Genomic DNA, 19302 nt, shown 5'->3' on the forward strand with positions numbered 1-19302 from the left:
TGTTTAAACTTTTCACAGACCTAGGAAGTTACATGAGGTTAAACGTGTAGGTTTCCAATGTTTGGTTGTACATTTTAATACATTTTTGCTTCCAGTACATTTCTCAAGAAAAATAATCTATGTGACTGGATATTTTTTAGATGCAGTGAAACTTCAAGTTCTTGACAATCTGCTGTTTGTTTTGGACACAGAGGTATGTGTAATGCTTTGGTTTAGTCTTCATTTTACAATTTTCTTGATCCAGCTATATTTATTCTATAAAATAAAGTTGCTTATATTTACAGAGGATCTTGATCTTACTGTGGGGGTTTTTTTTATTCTACTCCTAGTCCTTATTTAAGCTATGGAATGTGTTAATATTCTGCTCAAAAAAAAAGTCAATAAATGTCTTCTATGAAGAAAATATGAGATCCATATCTGATTTTTTTTTTTTTTTTAAATCTAGAATATCTTAAGCATGTGGGATGTTTATTCTCTTACTCTAATTTGGGACTGGCCTTTAATACAGATTGAAGAATTTCTTCTAAGTACAGAGTCAGATTCTTCTCCAGTCATACAGTAAGTAAAGCTTTATAGCATCAGTTCTGAAAAGTTGTCTGTCATTACAGGAAATGTGCCACAAACACTTTATTTTCTGTGGTAGTGAATTTTTAGAAATCTTTGTTGACATCTTTCTAGTCAGTAGGACAACATAATTGGACTGTAGGTATCCTTAGCTCTTGATTGTAGAAAATAAAACCTTGGTGCTTTCTGCTTCTTTCTTGGTTTATCTGTTGTTTCTGCTCAGGAATCTTGTGTGTAACCTGTATCACTTAGGAAATGCTCATCTAAAATAAGGTATATAATATTGCTTACAAGTCTGATGTGATAAAAAAAATCTAGTCTGTCTTTCGGATAAACAGTAAGATCTACATCCTGCAGATGGAGAAGCCAAAATCTAGAGGTGTGTGTATTGGTTAGACTACAAAAGGAATTAATGGCAATTAAGATTAGAAGACAAGACTCTTGGCTTTTTCTATTGCTCTGTGCCAGCTTAAAAAAAATAAGAATCAGATCCATTTGAAAAGCTTAAAAATGCCAGAAGTTAAATGTATGTCCTCTACATGCTAAAACACTGGGTTTTTTGAGCGCACTATAGGGTTTTAAAATGTACCGGTTTACATGGAAAACTAAATTTTCAAAATTCAGAAGCCAGAATATTTCACAGTTTTAACATAAGATTTATACCGTATTTTTTGCTTTCTTTTTTCTCTCTCTTGTTCTGCAGGCAAGGGCTTGCCAATGTTAAACTGATAGTCATGACAATACCGGATAACAAACAGGTATAATCTCTATCTGTGTTCTGTTCCTCAGTTGTTATGCAGTCACTCACAGGAAAAAAAAAGGGGAGGAGAAGAAAAGAAAAGGAGATTGCTAAATATTTGGAGCAGACAGAATTCTCAGGAGCCCAAAGTCAAAACTGAAATGTGACCATATATATATAAGGATATAGTGAGTGAGGGACTATTGCAATGTCTTATGGTGGTAATGCTGCCCTGCTGTTTGGAGTTTTTATGTGTTGTTAGGGGTTGGTTTGTTTGCCTTTTTTTTTTTTTTTTAATGATAGGTAGATAGGAGAGAGCAGGAAAATTTACTATTGTCTTTCATATCTTCACAGATTTCTTTAGAGCAGTATCTCTGCTGTATTCAGCATCTACTTCCATGTACAGGCAGTGAGTGGAGTTAACCGAAATAGAATGCCAGGATGAATATTATACAATTTTTTTTAAAAAATGAAACCTGTCTAATTATATATAATAGGCCTATGCATAGAGGCAACATCTAAAACTTCTAAAAACTTCCTCAAATTGTAGAGAGCTGCATTTTCATAAAAACTTATGAAAATAGTGTCTTCCATCTAACTCCACAAGAATCCAGAAATTATTCTGCAAACACCACTCTGTCACCAGTGTATGAGAAGGAAAAAAATCTGACTTGTTTGTTTTCCCCTTTTTTTTTTTATAGATGAGAAGTCTAATGGTTTTTGCATTGCCCACTATGCAACCACTCTATTCTTTGGAAGTATCTGTTGTTTCTTCACTTGTTCAAAGTGGGATTGGCACAGTATGTTTTGATTATTTTGTTGTTGTTTGAATAAGTATAGTTGTCTCAATAGGTATAATTATTAAAGAGGGTACTGTGTTATTCTTGTTAGATTGGAACAAATTTGTGCTAGAAACTGCAGGAACTATACAAAGAAAGATTTAATGATGTCTCTAACGGATGGAGGAAAACATGCGATATATAGCAAACTGAGCAGTTTAATTCTAGGCCCCGGTCTATTGCAGTGTTTAATATTAAATACCAGTTGTTCTTGCTGTTTACAGCTAAAACCTGTATGAAGTTTAAGTTCTCTTAGCATAGAAAAATGCTCTGTATTTATTTAAGTTTAGATGAGAGAACTGCTGTTTGATTGTTTAAACTGCTTCCTTTTAAAGACTTTAACAAAAGTAGGTCAAAACTTCATGAATTAGGAATGTTATGACTGGGGAAGTGGAGCGGGTATGTGAGAGGCTACCAAGTCACAAGTCTAAGCAGTGGCTCTTCATTGGAATTGTGAAAGTGAACATAGAAAGCTCTAGATCTGATATGCAATAAAAAGCAAAGCTGATGAAATTGCTTACCTTGTATGAAGCACTTGGCAGAAAAGATTATATATGCAACTACATAGTGGAGAAAATAATGGCTAATATATCCCGGTTTTTTGATCTGAGATGATAAAGTCAAGGTGGGAAATGCCAAGACATATATTGCATTTGTGGAACGTAGCAAAGAGATCAGATTCTAAAAGATGTGAAGATGGATACAGTGTGACCTGCTTATGGCTTGGACAAAATGAAAGCATGTCATTTTGAGAAGATGATTCTCTCATGGAGAGGGTGTACTGATGGTAATTGAACTGGGGTAGCAGAGTGGTTTCAGTCTCTTCAGTTAAGGCCCTTGGGAACTTTAGATAGCTGAAACTATCCAGGAAATAATACAAGTTTGTTGTTTTTTTTAAAAATGCTTATCTGAGAGAAAAGCAGGAGTTTGTTTCTAGATTAAGAAACACTTAATGCATTACAGTTGTGCTTTCTTATGACTGATTTCCCTTACCACCTAATGATTTCTGTTATTGCATGCTACAGGATACAATATACTTCTTGGAAGGAATTAATGAAAAACATCAGATGTAAGATAATGTTTCTTACTATATCATTATTATATAAAAATGGCAGATTACTTCTACATACAGTTGTTTCACAGTTGATAAACTCACATAGTTCCCTCTCACCCTCAGACCCTCTGAAGGCCCAGTTTCTATTGTTGTGATGAGAAGTCTAACTGAAGCCTTGCCAGAAAATAGGTACTAGTTTCTGTGAAACACTATTTTATTATTTTATTTTTTTATCTGTGGTTTGACACTTATGTTGATGTAGTGTACATTACTTTATTTCACCCCTAGACTAAGTCGCTTACTTCACAAACACAAATTCACTGAAGCAGAGAGTTTTGCTATTCAGTTTGGACTAGATGTTGAGGTAAGTTGCTTGTTCTTGATAAATACATTTGGAGGTTAATTACTAAAACTGAACTGATGAGTAAGGTTCTTGCCCTATAATTCAACAGAAAGTATTAAAACCATTACAAATATAGTGGAATGTTACCTTAGAAAGCAACTCACTGTACTTGAAACCTGCTTCAAAATTAGACAACTACACGGTGAACTATGTTTTTATTTACAATAACTAACAAACCTTGCAATGAGAAGTGGTGCAGAACTACATCTGATCAAGATAAGCGCTGCTGGATCTGGAGAAGGGACATTTATCCCTTTAAGTAGTAGGAAACAGTGTTGCTAAAAAAATAGTTCACATGCATTTATTAACACATAGTCTGGCTTCATGAACAGATTTATTCAAAGTACACAATTTGAATGTTCCCTCTGCTTGCTTGTTTTGTTTTTGTTAAATAAAAAAGCAGGCTTAGCTGATGACATAAAAGTATACAACAATTGTTGGGGACTAATTGGTAATCCATTTCTGTAATGAAATGCAATGTACGTGGACCCATTTTATCTCAAAAACATTGTGACCAAAAGTGTACAGTTTTCAGTTGAAGACTGCTTAAAATTTAATTGCGTCAAACTGAAAACTGTGTTTCTGTTTTTTTAAACAGCTTGTATACAAAGTGAAAGCAAACACTATTTTAGAGAAACTAGCTTCAGCTTCTGTTGGGAGTTACGGTCATGAAGTCTGGCTGGATCTTGTAAATGAAGCCAAAGAAAACTTGCAAAAAATTCAGGTATGTTTTTTTTATTTCTACCCTCTTTCTCTAATAAAGTAATTCAAATTATAGAGGAGCTTGGAATTAATGTCAGTTGTTTCCGTATGCAAACAGGATAGCCAATTTGTTGTGGATTACTGCATAAATGCTCCATGGCCACTGTATGAAACAACTCAAGAAATGTTGAACTACGCTAAAGTCAGAGTAAGGGGTTTTATTTGTTTCAATTGCTTATACTTGTCCATTCTTATTACATACTTCTGTACAACTTGAGGGGGGGAGATGTCTTCAAACCAGTTACAGTCATTCAAAAAGTAAAGCATTGTAAGTTGTGTGTTACCAAACATGAAGAAGAAGCAAGGCTTGTACCAATCTTGTACTTGCTATTGCTTGTACCAATCTTGTACTTGCTATTGCTCAATGGCAAAAAAGAGCTTACAGTTTTATTTTCACATCAGAAAGCAGTTCTGATGAAGTCTCCAGTTTACAGAGGTACTAAGTTTTCGCTCATGTCTTTATTAAATTTGTAGTACTGTCTGGCATGTTCTGCATATACAGAGTCATCGGCCAAACCATTTCATTTATTTGTTTCAGATCTTGAAGAAAGACGATAGAACCATTGCTCCATCATCTGATGGGGCTCTGGTATCCATAACTGAGGTGAGAACAAACTTCTTGGCCCCACAATATCATATGATAAACAAGTATGATGTAGAGTTTTAAAAACTACTACTGTTGAACTTTTAAAAAGTCTAAACAAAAGTATATTTTATAGTATGTGTCGTGGTATGAAGGAGAACCACAGTAATGACAGGTTTCAGAAATAAGCGATTCCTTCAGTTGTGGAAAGATTCATTTTTAGATGCTCCAGAAATGGAAGGAAGAAGCTGTCTTAAGTGCTTTTAGCTATTTAGTTTTGTTTCTTATTTAGTCCTATTGTACACTGGACAGGCCTCATCCACCTTCAAGGAGAATCAGTGTAAAGTGTTTAACAGTTGAAATTTTGGATCAATGCTTTATTAAGCAAACAACTGAAATTCTTGAAAAGTCTTTATTTTCCTCCGTTCTTCCTCTATGTGGTAGTTATTCTAACCATGTAATATGACTATTTGGTTAGCCAGATATTGACCTTAAATGTCTTGTCCGCATTCAGGTATTGAGAGCTCAGGCAAGGCTTACAACTTTTTATGGAGCTTTTGGACTAGAGAAATTCAGGTTTGTTTCTGTTTGTTCGTTAAGATTTACTTTAAATTTAATTGTAATGGTTAAGTATGTGCCATTGAAATTAAGATTTTTGTTTATTTATTTATTTAAATTGAATTCATTAAACTTTAAACTCTTCCTTGTCTTCCTGAAGTTTTCCATCTTCTTCTGCTGTGGAAAAGGGAGAATGCAGAGAGGTTGAGTCATCCTATATGTTAAAAACATAAATTACCTGTTGCATATGCCCTATCTTGTATAGATTATTTTTTTAATTTAACATATATAGGAGGGAGTGTGATTTTTATGCACACACAATCTAACACTGCTGTTGTTTCTTACAGTATATAGTACTAGTTAGAAAAGGTTTGAGGTTCTCCCCCCAACTCCTTTAATATTGACATACAATGATAACACAGTTTCTTTTCCTCCTCTTACTTCTAGTGGTATTGCTTGGACAGAATTCTTGAATAGTGAAGACATTTTCAAGCATATCCTTTTTCAGCTAGAAGAAGGAAATTTATCTTGTGCGCAGTACCTCTGGCTTAGGCATCAGGTGAGATGGCATAGACATCTCTCTGGTATTTATCGAGGACGTTAAGTGTCTTAAATTTTCTAGCCTTATTTAAAAGAATCAGACTGATGCGGTTACAAAACAGGTCCTCAAAGAAACAAAGGTCTTCGGCAGAATCTCGTCTATTATCACAATGATTACCTGTTCACGTAGCTCCTTAGAAGGCTGAACTTCTTACTGATTTAAGAATAAACTCTTATTTCTGATGTCGGAACGTGTATTTCTAGGTCTGAAGGATGACAATTCTTTGATTTATTCTGTGGTAGTTATAATTTTCTATTCACTCTCATGCAAGCACAGCTCTCAGAATTTTTAAGTGGACACTTGCTCACTACCTTAAAATCCTTTAAAAATAATCATGTAAATTCCTTACTCTTAATGACGCATTCATAACAGTGGCTATGTGCTATTATATTTAGTGGAGGACTTTCAGGTCCGTGTCTGTTTTCATAATAACACAGAACTATAGAGCAAGTCCTAAAGTAATAGGACATGATCCTGCCCCTGTAATTTGCAAAGAAATTGCTTCCATTAAGACGACCAAGTTCTAGTTTTTCTGAACAGGGCTGTATTTTTTTTTTTTTAAATTCCTGTCTATGATTACTGAGATTTTTCTCTTTGTATTTATGAAATCTATTGCTTCTTCCTATTAGTGAAACAGCTTTACAAAGTATCAGCTAAAAATATACTCCATATATCTGTAATTTTTCTGTTCTGATATTTTAGGCAGATTTTGAAAGCGGCTTTGATGAGAAAATGCTGGAGAACTTGCTTAATGCCATCCATTTCACTGTTCCTTTGAAGGAACTATGTTTATGGCTTAAAAACGTTGTGATCCCTTTCTTAAGAAGAGTTGTGCCAAAGGGACAGGTAAGACTGACCTAATAAATGCAAAATGTAATTTTCTCAGACTAAGATAACTTTATAGTCAGATTTACAGACTTTTACTTTTGAATGTCAGAACCTTGTTCCTCTGTCTTTTATAGGAATTCTGTTCCCTACAGTTCATATTTTAAATGATTTCTTTTAAAACAAATTTCTGATGGCAAATTTTGCTTTAATAGTTAGCATTACTTTACTTATAACAGTGTATTTTTCAGAAAATATTAGCAAAATGGCTGGAACAAGGTGCTCGAAACCTTGAATTAACCGATAAGGTAAGTCATACTGCAGAAACTTTGCATGTCTTGTATTTCTATATGTGTAATGTAATGTAGTTTGCTAATACCAATTATTTTGGACAGGCAAATTGGCCAGAAAATGGACTCCAAATGGCAGAGGTTTTTTTTACCAGTAAAAATCAAGGTGAAATGGGACTGACAGCTTTTGGCCAGTGGATTCCTTTGGTAAGAAACGTAGCAAATATAAGGATTTGCTACTAAGAGACTTCAGAACATATGCTCTGTGCTAGAGCTGGAATTAAATTTCAGGAAAGATACTCCTTATGGACTCATGTCTCATCTCTGTCAAAATTTTTGGAAGTTAATCGCAATTAAGCATGCGTTATGGCCTGGAGAAAACAGGTATTAAAAATCAGCCAGCTGTAAGGTTATGAATACTGAATTTGTGCAAACACCAATAAATTATGTATGTTATATATCCTAGGATTACTAGCATCTATAAAAGTGGTAGTATGAAAGTGGAGAAAGATAAAGCTTAAAACTAACCAGCTGTGCATTTTAAAAATTTACTCCAAATCCCACTTTCAACCTGTACTTGATTTTTCTTTATTGCATGCCATATAAAGGTAACAGTTCAGCATGTTTTTTCATAAAATCTTCAAGATTGCAAGGCATCAAAAATTGTGAGGTTTCTTGGAAAATGGCCTTAAAAATAGGGTTCCGACTCCAAAGGACATGTCAGCTGTAGGTACATTGTTCCTAGCTGTTTGTCTTACCTGTGCTTAAGATTTTTCAGTGAATGAATGCTCATCCCTCTTCCCTGTGCAGGCTCTCCTAGTGCATCACTGTCTTTATATTTAGAAAGAATCTTTTCCTAATGTCTTACCAGATTCTTCCTTGCTGCATTGTAAGTCAACTACCCTTGTCTTATACCAGAGATGTGGAGAATAATTTGTTTTCTTCCTGTTTATGACAGCACTTAATGGTCTTGAAAATTGTAGCAAGTCTTCTAATGTTTCTCTTCTAAACACTCTTTCAGAGATGTGGTGACTGTGAAGAGGTACATAGGTTAAAGAAGCTGGTAAATGATTTACAAGAACTGATAAATCTGTACAGAAAATACAACTGCAGGCTGGCACTCTGTGATTTTGAAAAGGTAATTCTGCAGACATTTCAAAAAGTGCTTTTGAGTAGTGGATTGTTCTGAGAAGGAGAAAAATCTCATAGCATGCGATTTAAAGTCAGACAAAAGGGGAATCCTGATGGATTGTTTGGTTAAACTTGTGTTCATAAGCTGCTAAGACTACTTGATCTGTTGTGTTTGTTACAAATTTTGTTTCAACTATGTGTATAAATATATAATGTCACAAGATACTATGAGAAGGTATGGCTTAAACCCCATGATTTGGAGTTCATTACAGATCGTACATTGTGGAGCAAGCATTAGCAACAGAGAAATTAGAAGTACAACTGAGCAATAAGGGGCTTTGTAAAAGAAACCTTTTATTTGAGCTAAAGAAGGATGCTAGGTCTTGAAAACATTCAATTGATTTCAGTGGACGCTGGATGTTGAATTATTTGAGATGGACCATGGACTATCATGTGTGATGTTCTAACATGGCATTGCTCTACTTGCTACCCAGGAAAATGCAACTACTATCGTGTTCCGCATGTTTGATAAAATTTTGGCACCAGAGCTTGTCCCATCCATTTTGGAGAAATATATAAAACCCTACCTGTGTGAACATAATCTACAAAAGGATGAACTACTTCTACAGTATATAAAGGTATCCATATTTTCTTCCTTTAGAAGACAGCTATTTAACCGTAAGTAAGCAGAAAACAAATCTGATGACCATTTTTATTTACACTTGAATTTAAGGACCAGCTTTCAGATTATCTTACTCCTGTCAGTGAACTTATTGAGAGTGTCCTAAACCATGACAGATAGTTACTATTTCAGTAATAAGGCATTAACAGATACAAGAGAAGATAGCCAAATCTGTCCTTTAATGTCCAGAAAAACTTTAAAAATTTGTTTCTATTAAAAGATATTCCTATCTCTTCCAAATTCAAATATCCTAATAATCTTTATCAAAATATACAGGATTTGCTAGAACGTTGTCGTACACGGTCTGCTTCAGTATTTGAAACTGCATGGGAGGCGAAGGCAATAGCTGTCATTGGCTGTATCTCTGATACAGATGTAAGTATATTTTGGTAAGTAGGCATCAAGTGGCTCTAACACATCAGTTCAGAATGAAACACATAATTTTTACACAAGCATATGAGTACAGTTTTACATGAGTGGTATAAGGAGGAACAAATAGTATCCTGTCTTTTTATTCTATCTTAGTACTCTTCTCCCATGTGATGTTCTTTGCTTGAGAATTTAATTGTAGTTTTGATGTCATCGCATGGAAAACTCACCAACTTTAATATGTATGAAACTCAAGCTCTACAGTGTCGTAAATTACTATAAGAATTTTCTAATCTAACTTGACACATCATATTATGACAATGAATGCCTTTTACACAAGCGGAGATTGGGCCGGGAAAGAAAATGCTTGCCTAAATGAATCAATCGCATGTGAATGATACTTCAAGACATTACCTTGTAAAGTATTTTGAAGAGTAAGCTCTTTATGTTCCTTTTATAGCTGAAATTTGATGCAGTTCTACAGATAATGCATGGTGCTATGGTACCATGGAGTGCAGCAGTGGAGCAGCTGGTAAAACAGCATTTGGAAATGAATCATGTCAAGTAAGGCAAAATCTACAGCCTACACCTCAGTTTTGTGTGTACTTTCAATTAGAATTCTGTTTTGTGCGAGAGGTGGGAAATACTGTGTATCTGATGTAGTATGATGATTAAATCACATAGCTATAGGCAGCAAATAAATTAATAATAGTCTAATTTGTCCATAGAGTAAAGTTACTGCAGGAAAGTTATCGACTGATGGAGATGAAGAAGCTTTTGCGGGCGTATGGGATAAGAGATACTAATCTTTTAAAGGACAAGCAGATGATAATGGTAAGGGATCAGCATTACTCTTATTTCTATTACACAAAAATCCCTACACTTACCTGCATGTATTTTCATGGGGTATTAGAAGCCAAACTTTTCAAATCTTAGCAACTGGTAGCTCCCACTTGTTAGCAATATCTGTTTTTCTTGTCTTGTTGGGAGACCTTCTTTGCCTGAAAGCCCACTCTTTTTTTAAGAATTAGCAGATTAGCTTAGCCAAACCTAATTAGCACAGTATTGATAATATAGTGCTTTCTGTATGGGGAGGTTGGAGAGAAAAGGGGAAACTAACAAAATGGAAGACTAAGTCCTCTCAAGCCTTCAGATGAGTCCCCTGAATTTTGAGATGTCCCAGGATAATTCTCTTGCCTAAGCCCAATCTTCTCCCAGTTATGCTTTAGTCAAGTTTTCTCTAAACAATTAAAGTTTGAAACTTCTCAATAACTTGCTTGGTATGAGCTGTACAATTATAATGCAGAAGTAGTGTGTATAAATTACTTCCTTTATTATCCTATACATTAACAAACTAAAGTCTATATCTGTTCTTACAGAGGCTAGTGAAATACATTCTTAAACAAGATACCCCTACTTCTTTGGAGGATGCTTTGAAAATTGCAGCAGCATACATGTTGCCCACTGTGGAAGTCTACACTGTGAAGATGATAGACCTGATTGACAAAGAAAGGGTACTAAAATACTTCATGTCAGTTGATCTCAGAATTTAAAGGCACTGAGGCCTATTTTCAAAACAGAGGCAAGTTTTACTACTTGCTGAAATCTAATGTACAGTTTACATATAATTTTTTTTGTTACAGTTCTATTAATTGTACACATAACTGCCTACACTTCACATTGAAAATGAGACCTTTGCTAGAGTTTTAAACATCATGAGGCTTCCTTCATTTGTGGCACAAAAGGATGAAAATTATGATCCACAACATACAAAACAAGTTTGGAATTGAAGTCTCTACATATTTTCACATACTGTTTTTGCTAGAGTTGTTTTGGGAAAGTTGCTTTTTTGTCAACAACAAAAAAGAATCTTTATTCTGAGAAATGCTTTCTTCTAATGTAACAATACCCCACATGAGTCCAGACCTGCCCCTTTAGTATTGAGAGCACCTGAATGTTTGTCTTGTGATACAGAGTGTTGAATGTTTACCTATTAGTACACAGTTTTCTTCCAAGTTAATTTCAAGTTCCAGTTTAGCAAAAAACCCTGAAGTTATCTTTAAATTACATTGATGTCCTAACTAGAAACATTTAACTTAGTTTGATATGTTATAATAGGTGCGGTTACCTTAATACCCTGTGGTTGTCCCTGGTTATGTTATTGGGATCTCTTTGACCTGAAGAAAAGGAAGCTTTTTGATCAAAGGAATCAAATTAACTCCTCTGAAAAATAGAGTTAACATTTGTTTTGCCTTATTAGGACATGCCATTCTTGATAATCATACTGTTTTAAAAACGTCGCATGATTGCCAGTGAACAAAACTGCATTGTAATTTGCCTATTATAACCCTCAGTCAGTAAGCACATTGATATAGTAAATCTATTCAGGGAGTTTGAGGAGGTCATGTCATAGTATATGTATTTTCTAAAGAGATAGGAAGTTCATCAGCAGAAGATTAATCTTACCCAAGCAAATGCCCTTTTCTTTTGATTATTTCTGGTTTGCTTTTTTTTTTTTTTTTGTCTTCAGGGAGAGGAATCTCTGACTTTGTTAAAATCTCTGACTCTTGCTGAAGCTGAGAAAGTTGCAGAGAGACTGACTGTATGGGGAACACTGGTATTGCAGAATAAAGCAGATAATTCTGAAGAGGTACTAAGTCATTTCAAACTGTAAAGTGTGTGCACAAATGAATCTAAATGCTATTCTTATCCAGATGCTTAAAAAAAGGTAGGGGATGCAAATGTAAAAACTGCATCTTCCAGCAAAAAGGGACAATGAACTGATCCCGCTTTGCGCAAATGTTTGGACTCAGTAACCTCTTGAATCCTCTTCTAACTTGAGTGTATTCTGATTCTGTATACTATCGAATTATTTTGTGTAATTTTAAAGGCATCTCCACACAGTGGCATGGCTATCTGAATTCAATTAATAATTTATAAATCCTGCTGCATTATTATATCTCTAGTCCTCCATATTTTTGAGTTCTTTCTTTCGTTGCTTGGAAAACATCTATTTAAAAACTGTAGATGTGGCTTTGCTGTGCACCAAAGTGGGTTGAAGCATCATGGTTGACAGTACAAATTACTGCCTTGCAACCATGGAAGAGAATTTTTGTTAATGGTTGTTTTAGGAAGTTATTCTGGGCGAGGAAAGGAAGAACAAAGGGAGAAGGGTGGATATTTTCAAAACTACTGAGAGATCTAACACACCGTGTGGAGTACATAGCAAATATTTTATAGCTGTAATAGATATTTCTATAAAGGATACATATTTGCAATAACTTATCTTAGAGTTGAGAATTGTTGCTTAAGATGTTTGTAGAGCATTTCATAGTATTTGAATAGAGTGGAAGCCTGAGGGTCACTCTCTGTTACAGGCAACATTTTGACCAAACAAAACATTAACCTCTTCCTTTCCTGCAGCACAAAACACAGATGTTTATGACTAAGACACTCGTGGAAATACTTAAATTCCTGTTCAGCATTCAAAAAGGTAAGCTACAGCTTAAAAATCTTAGATTTCGTTTGTAAATAGAGTCAGGAAGTAATTGGTTTTCTCCTCCAACAGATAATCCTCTGAAGAAAGATGAATGTGAAGCAAACCTAAAAATGTTCGAAACACTTGCTACCCTGCAGGTAGGTATCTATAATTTCAAAGTACTTCTGATTTTCTGTAGTTAGTCCAGTTGTTCTTATTACATGGATGATATAAAAATTAATTGTATTCACAACTTACGTGCAAAGGTTGGTTTTATTAATTACTTCAAAGAGATTCCAAGGCTAATCTAGCAATTTAAACAGTGCCCAGGAAAGTTCCCAACTAGAATTCTGTCATCCATGTAAACCAAAAAATTAGATACTGCCCCAAAAGTCTTAATTGCACTTCAAAGATTTCATGATAGAGTACTGTAATATTTTATTAAGGTCTTATTATGGTTTGTAAACTTAAATTATTTAATACAGCATTTCAGAATGCAGTGTCCTTCATGGTTGTGGTTTTTTTTGTTTTGCTTACCTACTGCCTAGCAAAATTCTCTATTTTATTGAATAAATCAGTAATTGGTAGAAACTAGTAAAGTCAGCTTGGTACTGAAAGTATTCCTCAGAACAAAACAAGAAATAAAAACATTTTAACAAAAAAAACCCCAACATTTTTAAAGGAAGTTACATGAATACAAATATTTAATCTTCTTGTTGTTGCAGGAAGATTTTGATATCTTTCTTTCAGTCGAAGAATTTAGGAATCCTTCAGTGATGTCTAGGCTTCTGGAGAATCACATAAAATCTTATGAAACTGTCAGATCTCTGTCAAAGTCTAGAAAAGGGCAAACAATGAATTGTAATTCAGAAGATGGTAAAACCAAGAACCGTTCTACTGAATCAAGGTTGTATAGACTGGCTTTGCTCCTGCAAAGGTCAGAGGAAGAACTGGGAGAAAAACTGGCCTTGAGGGCACTAGATGCTGGAAAAGTTGAAGATGCTGTAAAAATATGCAGGTAAAACTGCAGAGGTTTTCAAGATTATAACTTCTAATGGGCTTTTCTGTACTATTTCTGATCCTTTGCAGAAGTAGATGTAGAGCAAAGGAAAGGGTTTTTTGTTTTAGTTTTTTTCCCCTAAAAATGAGTGTTTAAGCCATATGCTTATATTGCTTGTATACGATATTGAGCATAGAGTTAAGTCATAGTCTCTGAAAATTGCCATTGTTTTTCGCTGTAACGTGATTACTAAGTAAAAAGATTCCCTCCAGTTTTATAGTGAGAAATGAGTAAGGCACAATATTAGATAACGATTATGAGAGCTTCTCGACTTACACAGAGGATAACTATTGTACACTGACTGTACATACCATGTCATGGTTTCTAGCTGGTCTCTGCTGCATGCTTAGGTTGTCAGATAATTTAAACTTACTACCACCTCCCCCCAAAAGACATGAGACATGAGCCCTAAGGACTATTTTTTTTTTAACATCCTTTTTTTTAATAGGGACTTCTATGAAAATCACTGTAATGAAGAAACAGGGAAACTGCTGTTTTCAGCATGTCAAAGGCTTTGTCATATGTTGGGATCTGATGTTCCAATGATCACTCCTAAAGATATGAATCTTCCAGCAGTGATCTATGAAATGGCTTGCCAAGCAGCTACAGTATGTAGTCCAGGTAATTACTATTATAATTTATTTGTGTTCATGTTGGGAATCCAACTTTCCAAGCACTATTTAATAAACATGAAAACAAAGTGAATTTCTATGTATGCCTCTGTAGAAATAGGTGCTGCAAAAAATTGTTTCCTTTTAATAGGTCATATGAGTCTTCCATTCATAGTATGCTAAAGATCTTAATGTTTTTACAGATTTGCTATTAGATTCTCTGGAACTATGTAAATATACTTTGGCTGCCAAGGAAATTTACAGACAGTGCCAAATAGAAAATTATGGATTTGCAGCAAAGGTATTTTGTGTTAACTGAAATGTATTTTTTTTTTAATATAGGTAATGTCTTGAATTACTGAATAGTGTTCACTGTACATACTTTTTTTTTCCCTTCCCATTTCTCCAGCAATATTTAATCAGTTGGTTTAAAAAGCAAATAACAACAACAAACACCCCCCCCAACTCTACTGAATATGTGTGTACTTCAGCATAAAGAGTAAACTGATAGGAGTACCAAAAGAAATGCAGCTATAGCACAGGTAGCATACTCCACTTACATTTCAGTATAATAAACCCCTCTAATGTTACTGAAAGTATTAGTGATTTTATTGAATAGCTGCTGCCAGGACTGCTAGAGAGCGTAGAGAGCTGACTTTAAAAAAGCTTTTTCTTTTCTTTTCTTTTCTTGTCTCTTTTTTTTGTTATTTTTTTTTAAGTACATAAAATATGGCAGGGAGGGTTTGAATTTTTAAATGCGTGTATTATGTGAAGGCATTCTCACTAGCTTTGTAAAACTTCAAGATAGACCAAGTTCTTGAATAGCATCTTTGTTTTTTGTTCAGATCAAGCAGTGCTTTGGGCTACTTGAAATGAATGGGCTCTTACAGTTTGAGTAGAATAGATCAAAGTGGCTAGGCAAGCATATTTATGCACGGAATGTTATTTTTCTAAAAAATGATCCATTTGGAAAATGTTTGCTTGTAATATTTGGCCAAGAATGTTTATGAAAGCCTCCATTAAATTAATTAAGAATGCATTTGGGCTGTACAAGTAAATAACCACAACATTAAAGAGAAATGCAGCCACTCTAAGTAGGAAATGTGTTTAATGCTACTGGCCATGTAACAAAAAGTAGCATAGTGGAATCCATTTTCAAATAGAACATTGTGTTCTATTCCTGTATTCAAAAACTGGAATCTCTTGCAATACTTGGTTTGTTAGTAGATTTATTAGCTGTTCTTTTTTATTGTGTGTACTTTTGACCATGTTCTTGTTTAGACAACATCTTTTGGAGGAGATAAAGATCCTTATGAAGAGTGGACTTATGATGACTTCTTTAATGAAGATGGGATAGTTCTTGATCCACAGATAGCTCTTCCAGTTGCATATGAAACTATTTCTTCTCTTCTGCCTGTTTGTGGTAAACTTGCGTTCCTGAACATTCAGTCAATATACAATCTATCATATTGATTTTTATCTAGGAATATAAATAATTCAGCATGTGTGTGGAAATTATCACCTCAGAAATCTCTGTTAGACAAACTCATGGAAGAAACATCCATTGGCGAGGTATAGAATGTAAAGATTACTTTGGGTTTTGTTCTGGTTCAGGAAGAGTCTGAATGATGAATACCTGAAGACATGCAGAATGCTCTGGAGTTGTTACTATAGACTTGCCCTGTTTTTATGATCTTCTCTAGACATCTTCTGGTAGCCACTAATGGAGACAGGATTATATCAAGATGAATTTCAGCTTATTCTAAAATGATTGTCCTTGTATTATATACCATTGTAAATACACACAACTTTCTGAAAATTTCAGGTGTTATAAACAGAACGCTGCAACATTGTAGGTGCTGAAAAAGAGACTCTTTCGCTGTCTAAAATAAGCACTGAATATTTTAGAATTATTTACTTTTTAATACTTCTTGATGTAAATGTTTTCTTTCCTAATGTGTCACTGGTGTATTAAAAAGCATATAATTGCAAATACTGTTGCACAGTGATAAATCTACCTATAAAGGATATGCTTATTTGATTGATTTGAATAGATTTATTACCTTCACAGATGAAGTGTTCATGTTGGCTGTCTTATCAAGACAAAGGGATTTGCACATAAAGTAGTTACTGCAAATTGTTGGTTTGTATTCCTTTGTGCGTTTGAAAAGATATTCCCTCCTATAAAATAACTTCTGATTAGGCATAGTAAAAAAAATAGCAGTCCTGGCTCTTAGGGTTCATGTGTCTTTATTTTATGTACCGTCCCTGGAGTACAGTATTTTTAAGGTACTTCCAGACTTCATCGTGTTGCTGAGATCTTGGCATGCTGCTGATGTGTATTTGTCTGTCTTTCAGAGAACAAGCTGTATCCTTTGGACTCTACAAGCCTGGCAAACTGCGCGTTTATTAAAGGTATCGTGACGACAGATTCACCATGGTAAAAGTATAAACCAGACCACTAGAAAATGTGAGGTTTAAATTAAACCTACACAAGCGTGACTAACTCGTAGTTTTTTAAAGCAGATGCCTACATGTTCCACTTAAAGCCATATTCTAGGGGGGTAGCTTGGTTCAGCACAGAAGACACCAGTTTGGATGGTCATTGCTACCGTTCAGCCATGTGATTTTTGGGCACGTTGTCAAGACCTGTAGGATCTTTCTGAGAAGATGACCAATTTTAGTTTTTTTGAACTAAAATGGGAGTCTGTAATAAATTAAAAACCTTGAAAATTTAAGGTTTCAAAGGGAGCTAAGGCTGATCTTGTGTCATAAATTTAATGAAGAAAAAGAGAAACTGCTCTGATGCTAATAAATATACTAATTATTTTCTGGGGTTGTTTGGATTTGAAATATATGACAGGACAGAATCTTCTGCTGCCAGCTAGATCTCCCATCTGTGCAGCACTACAGAACCTCATGGAGTGCAGTCAGTGTGAGTTAGCTTTGCGGCTAATTGTCTGTTCGTTTGGATCCTGTCTTCAGCATGGTATATCAAACAACATGGATTTGTCCCTGAGTGAAAAGGTATGGCAAGGACGATGCTGAATTTTGCTGAGAGTAAATCTTAGAAGTATGCCAACTATTAGCAACTTTAGAGTAGTTATGGGAGAATTTGATACGCATAGGAGAGGCTATCGCCGTGACCTTTTAAAAATTACTACCACTTGATCAGATATTGAGTCATTTTGTGAAAGGAGTTGGTAGTTTCTTCCCTGTTTTTCATGGTCCTCTGTTTCTCTTTGCAAAGTATGTTCAGAACTAAACTAGTCTCTGCAGGGATGCCAGGAATAAAATGAATGTTAATAATGGTTTATGATGTTCTTTAACATTGTTTTATCATTGGTTAGTATGGGAAAAATTTGCAAGTAGAAAATTGAAGAAACACTCTTAAGTTCAAAAGCACTTGGAAACAGAAATCCTTTTTCTATGAAGAAGAGATCTTTTATAAGACCTTAATTAATTCAAAAAATGCAATTATATACTACCTCCTATTATGCTATAAATGACAAGAGAAGTTGAAGGCTTAGAGTTTATTTTTATCTGTGTGCTTTTTTTTTTCTAATAGCTACATGATGTCGATATGCTAGCTGAAACCAAAAGCTTTCTCATAGCTATGAAACAGAAGTGTACTTCAGTAATTAGGACCACTATCCTGACCCTACTACACAAGGTAAGAATGCTCTGAACAGGGCAAGAGTGAGTCCCTTTCTTCTGCCCTATCAAGAAAGGGGCTACCCTTCCTGTTGCGAAAGCCCATTCTGAAATTGTCCTGTGGCCAAACACCATGAAACCCACGTGTTCTGGGAAAGTCACACACTTTGGAAAACCATAGAGAGGGTGGAGGGAAGTACTGACCATACTGCAGTGGTGGGAAGGGATTGGGTTCCACAGCCTCGTGTCTCAGTACCAGAATGGGGCAAGGGTGGGCTGGATGACCTGACAGCATTGACCTCTACGGTTCCAGCTGCCTTCTCTATCTCATTTTCAATGCTGGTCTCAATTTAGGTTTGTAGACCTCTTCTAGTTGAGGGAGTTTTTAAAAAAGCTGTCTGCAAAACCTGCAATATAACATCTTCTAAGGCAGTTTAGACTAAGGGAAGCTACTTTTAGACCGGCTTCAGGATATTTAGATTTTAAATTCTAAAACCTGACATGCATTCTTTTTTTTTTTCCTCCCTCTAACTTAAAGGCCCAATACACCACTAAATTACAAAGTACTTTTTATGTTTTATACTTTATACAAAGACATCTATTAAAATAAATTCCTAAAGCGTATAACCTTTTTTTTTCCCACCACCCCACTTTCCTAAAACACAGGTGTTCAACTGTCGTCTCGTAGATCAGAACCTGGCATTGGGATATTGCACAATTCTGCCCAAGGAAGATATGTTCAATAAGCTGTGGGACGTCATAAACAATACATGGCAAAATTACAGAAAAGTTTTGGTAAATTCAAAAGGCGATGTATTTCTTCAGCAAATAGAGAATGTTAAAGAGTTTCTTTAAAAAAGGCATCAGCAATATCCTATGGAAGTGCAATAGTTTGCCATTATTAAGGGTATAGCTGTTTGAACAAGTTCCTCATGTAGGGCACCATTAAGAGAGAAGCTGCCTCTCTTTACCACAGTGTAAGATTGTGCACAGGCAGTTGCTGTGAATAGTTAGCGTGAGGTAAGTCCAAGCACTACATTACCTCATCATGGCTTATTCCAAAGCTTGAAATTGTTTATTTTGGGTCCCATCATAATTT

The 19302-nt window shown here is 35.0% G+C and overlaps 1 protein-coding gene across 1 annotated transcript in view; it reads left to right on the plus strand.

Moving 5' to 3' along the window:
• Positions 1 to 19302, plus strand: part of KNTC1 (kinetochore associated 1) — a 39322-nt gene that overhangs the window by 4518 nt on the left and 15502 nt on the right. Inside the window, exons 10-41 of the mRNA XM_054844715.1 lie at positions 141 to 193; positions 446 to 558; positions 1268 to 1322; positions 2005 to 2103; positions 3168 to 3211; positions 3320 to 3385; positions 3485 to 3560; positions 4198 to 4323; positions 4420 to 4509; positions 4900 to 4965; positions 5459 to 5520; positions 5950 to 6061; positions 6806 to 6949; positions 7180 to 7236; positions 7324 to 7425; positions 8240 to 8356; positions 8844 to 8987; positions 9308 to 9406; positions 9861 to 9964; positions 10129 to 10234; positions 10780 to 10914; positions 11931 to 12050; positions 12824 to 12893; positions 12969 to 13036; positions 13604 to 13896; positions 14387 to 14559; positions 14753 to 14850; positions 15831 to 15972; positions 16908 to 16964; positions 17413 to 17576; positions 18118 to 18222; positions 18870 to 18998. Of these exons, the coding sequence (XP_054700690.1) occupies positions 141 to 193; positions 446 to 558; positions 1268 to 1322; positions 2005 to 2103; positions 3168 to 3211; positions 3320 to 3385; positions 3485 to 3560; positions 4198 to 4323; positions 4420 to 4509; positions 4900 to 4965; positions 5459 to 5520; positions 5950 to 6061; positions 6806 to 6949; positions 7180 to 7236; positions 7324 to 7425; positions 8240 to 8356; positions 8844 to 8987; positions 9308 to 9406; positions 9861 to 9964; positions 10129 to 10234; positions 10780 to 10914; positions 11931 to 12050; positions 12824 to 12893; positions 12969 to 13036; positions 13604 to 13896; positions 14387 to 14559; positions 14753 to 14850; positions 15831 to 15972; positions 16908 to 16964; positions 17413 to 17576; positions 18118 to 18222; positions 18870 to 18998 (3389 nt within the window). The remainder of the gene's footprint in view (positions 1 to 140; positions 194 to 445; positions 559 to 1267; positions 1323 to 2004; positions 2104 to 3167; positions 3212 to 3319; positions 3386 to 3484; positions 3561 to 4197; positions 4324 to 4419; positions 4510 to 4899; positions 4966 to 5458; positions 5521 to 5949; positions 6062 to 6805; positions 6950 to 7179; positions 7237 to 7323; positions 7426 to 8239; positions 8357 to 8843; positions 8988 to 9307; positions 9407 to 9860; positions 9965 to 10128; positions 10235 to 10779; positions 10915 to 11930; positions 12051 to 12823; positions 12894 to 12968; positions 13037 to 13603; positions 13897 to 14386; positions 14560 to 14752; positions 14851 to 15830; positions 15973 to 16907; positions 16965 to 17412; positions 17577 to 18117; positions 18223 to 18869; positions 18999 to 19302) is intronic.

Source organism: Grus americana, chromosome 16 (assembly GCF_028858705.1).
Source record: "Grus americana isolate bGruAme1 chromosome 16, bGruAme1.mat, whole genome shotgun sequence".
Classification (NCBI taxonomy): Eukaryota; Metazoa; Chordata; class Aves; order Gruiformes; family Gruidae; genus Grus; species Grus americana.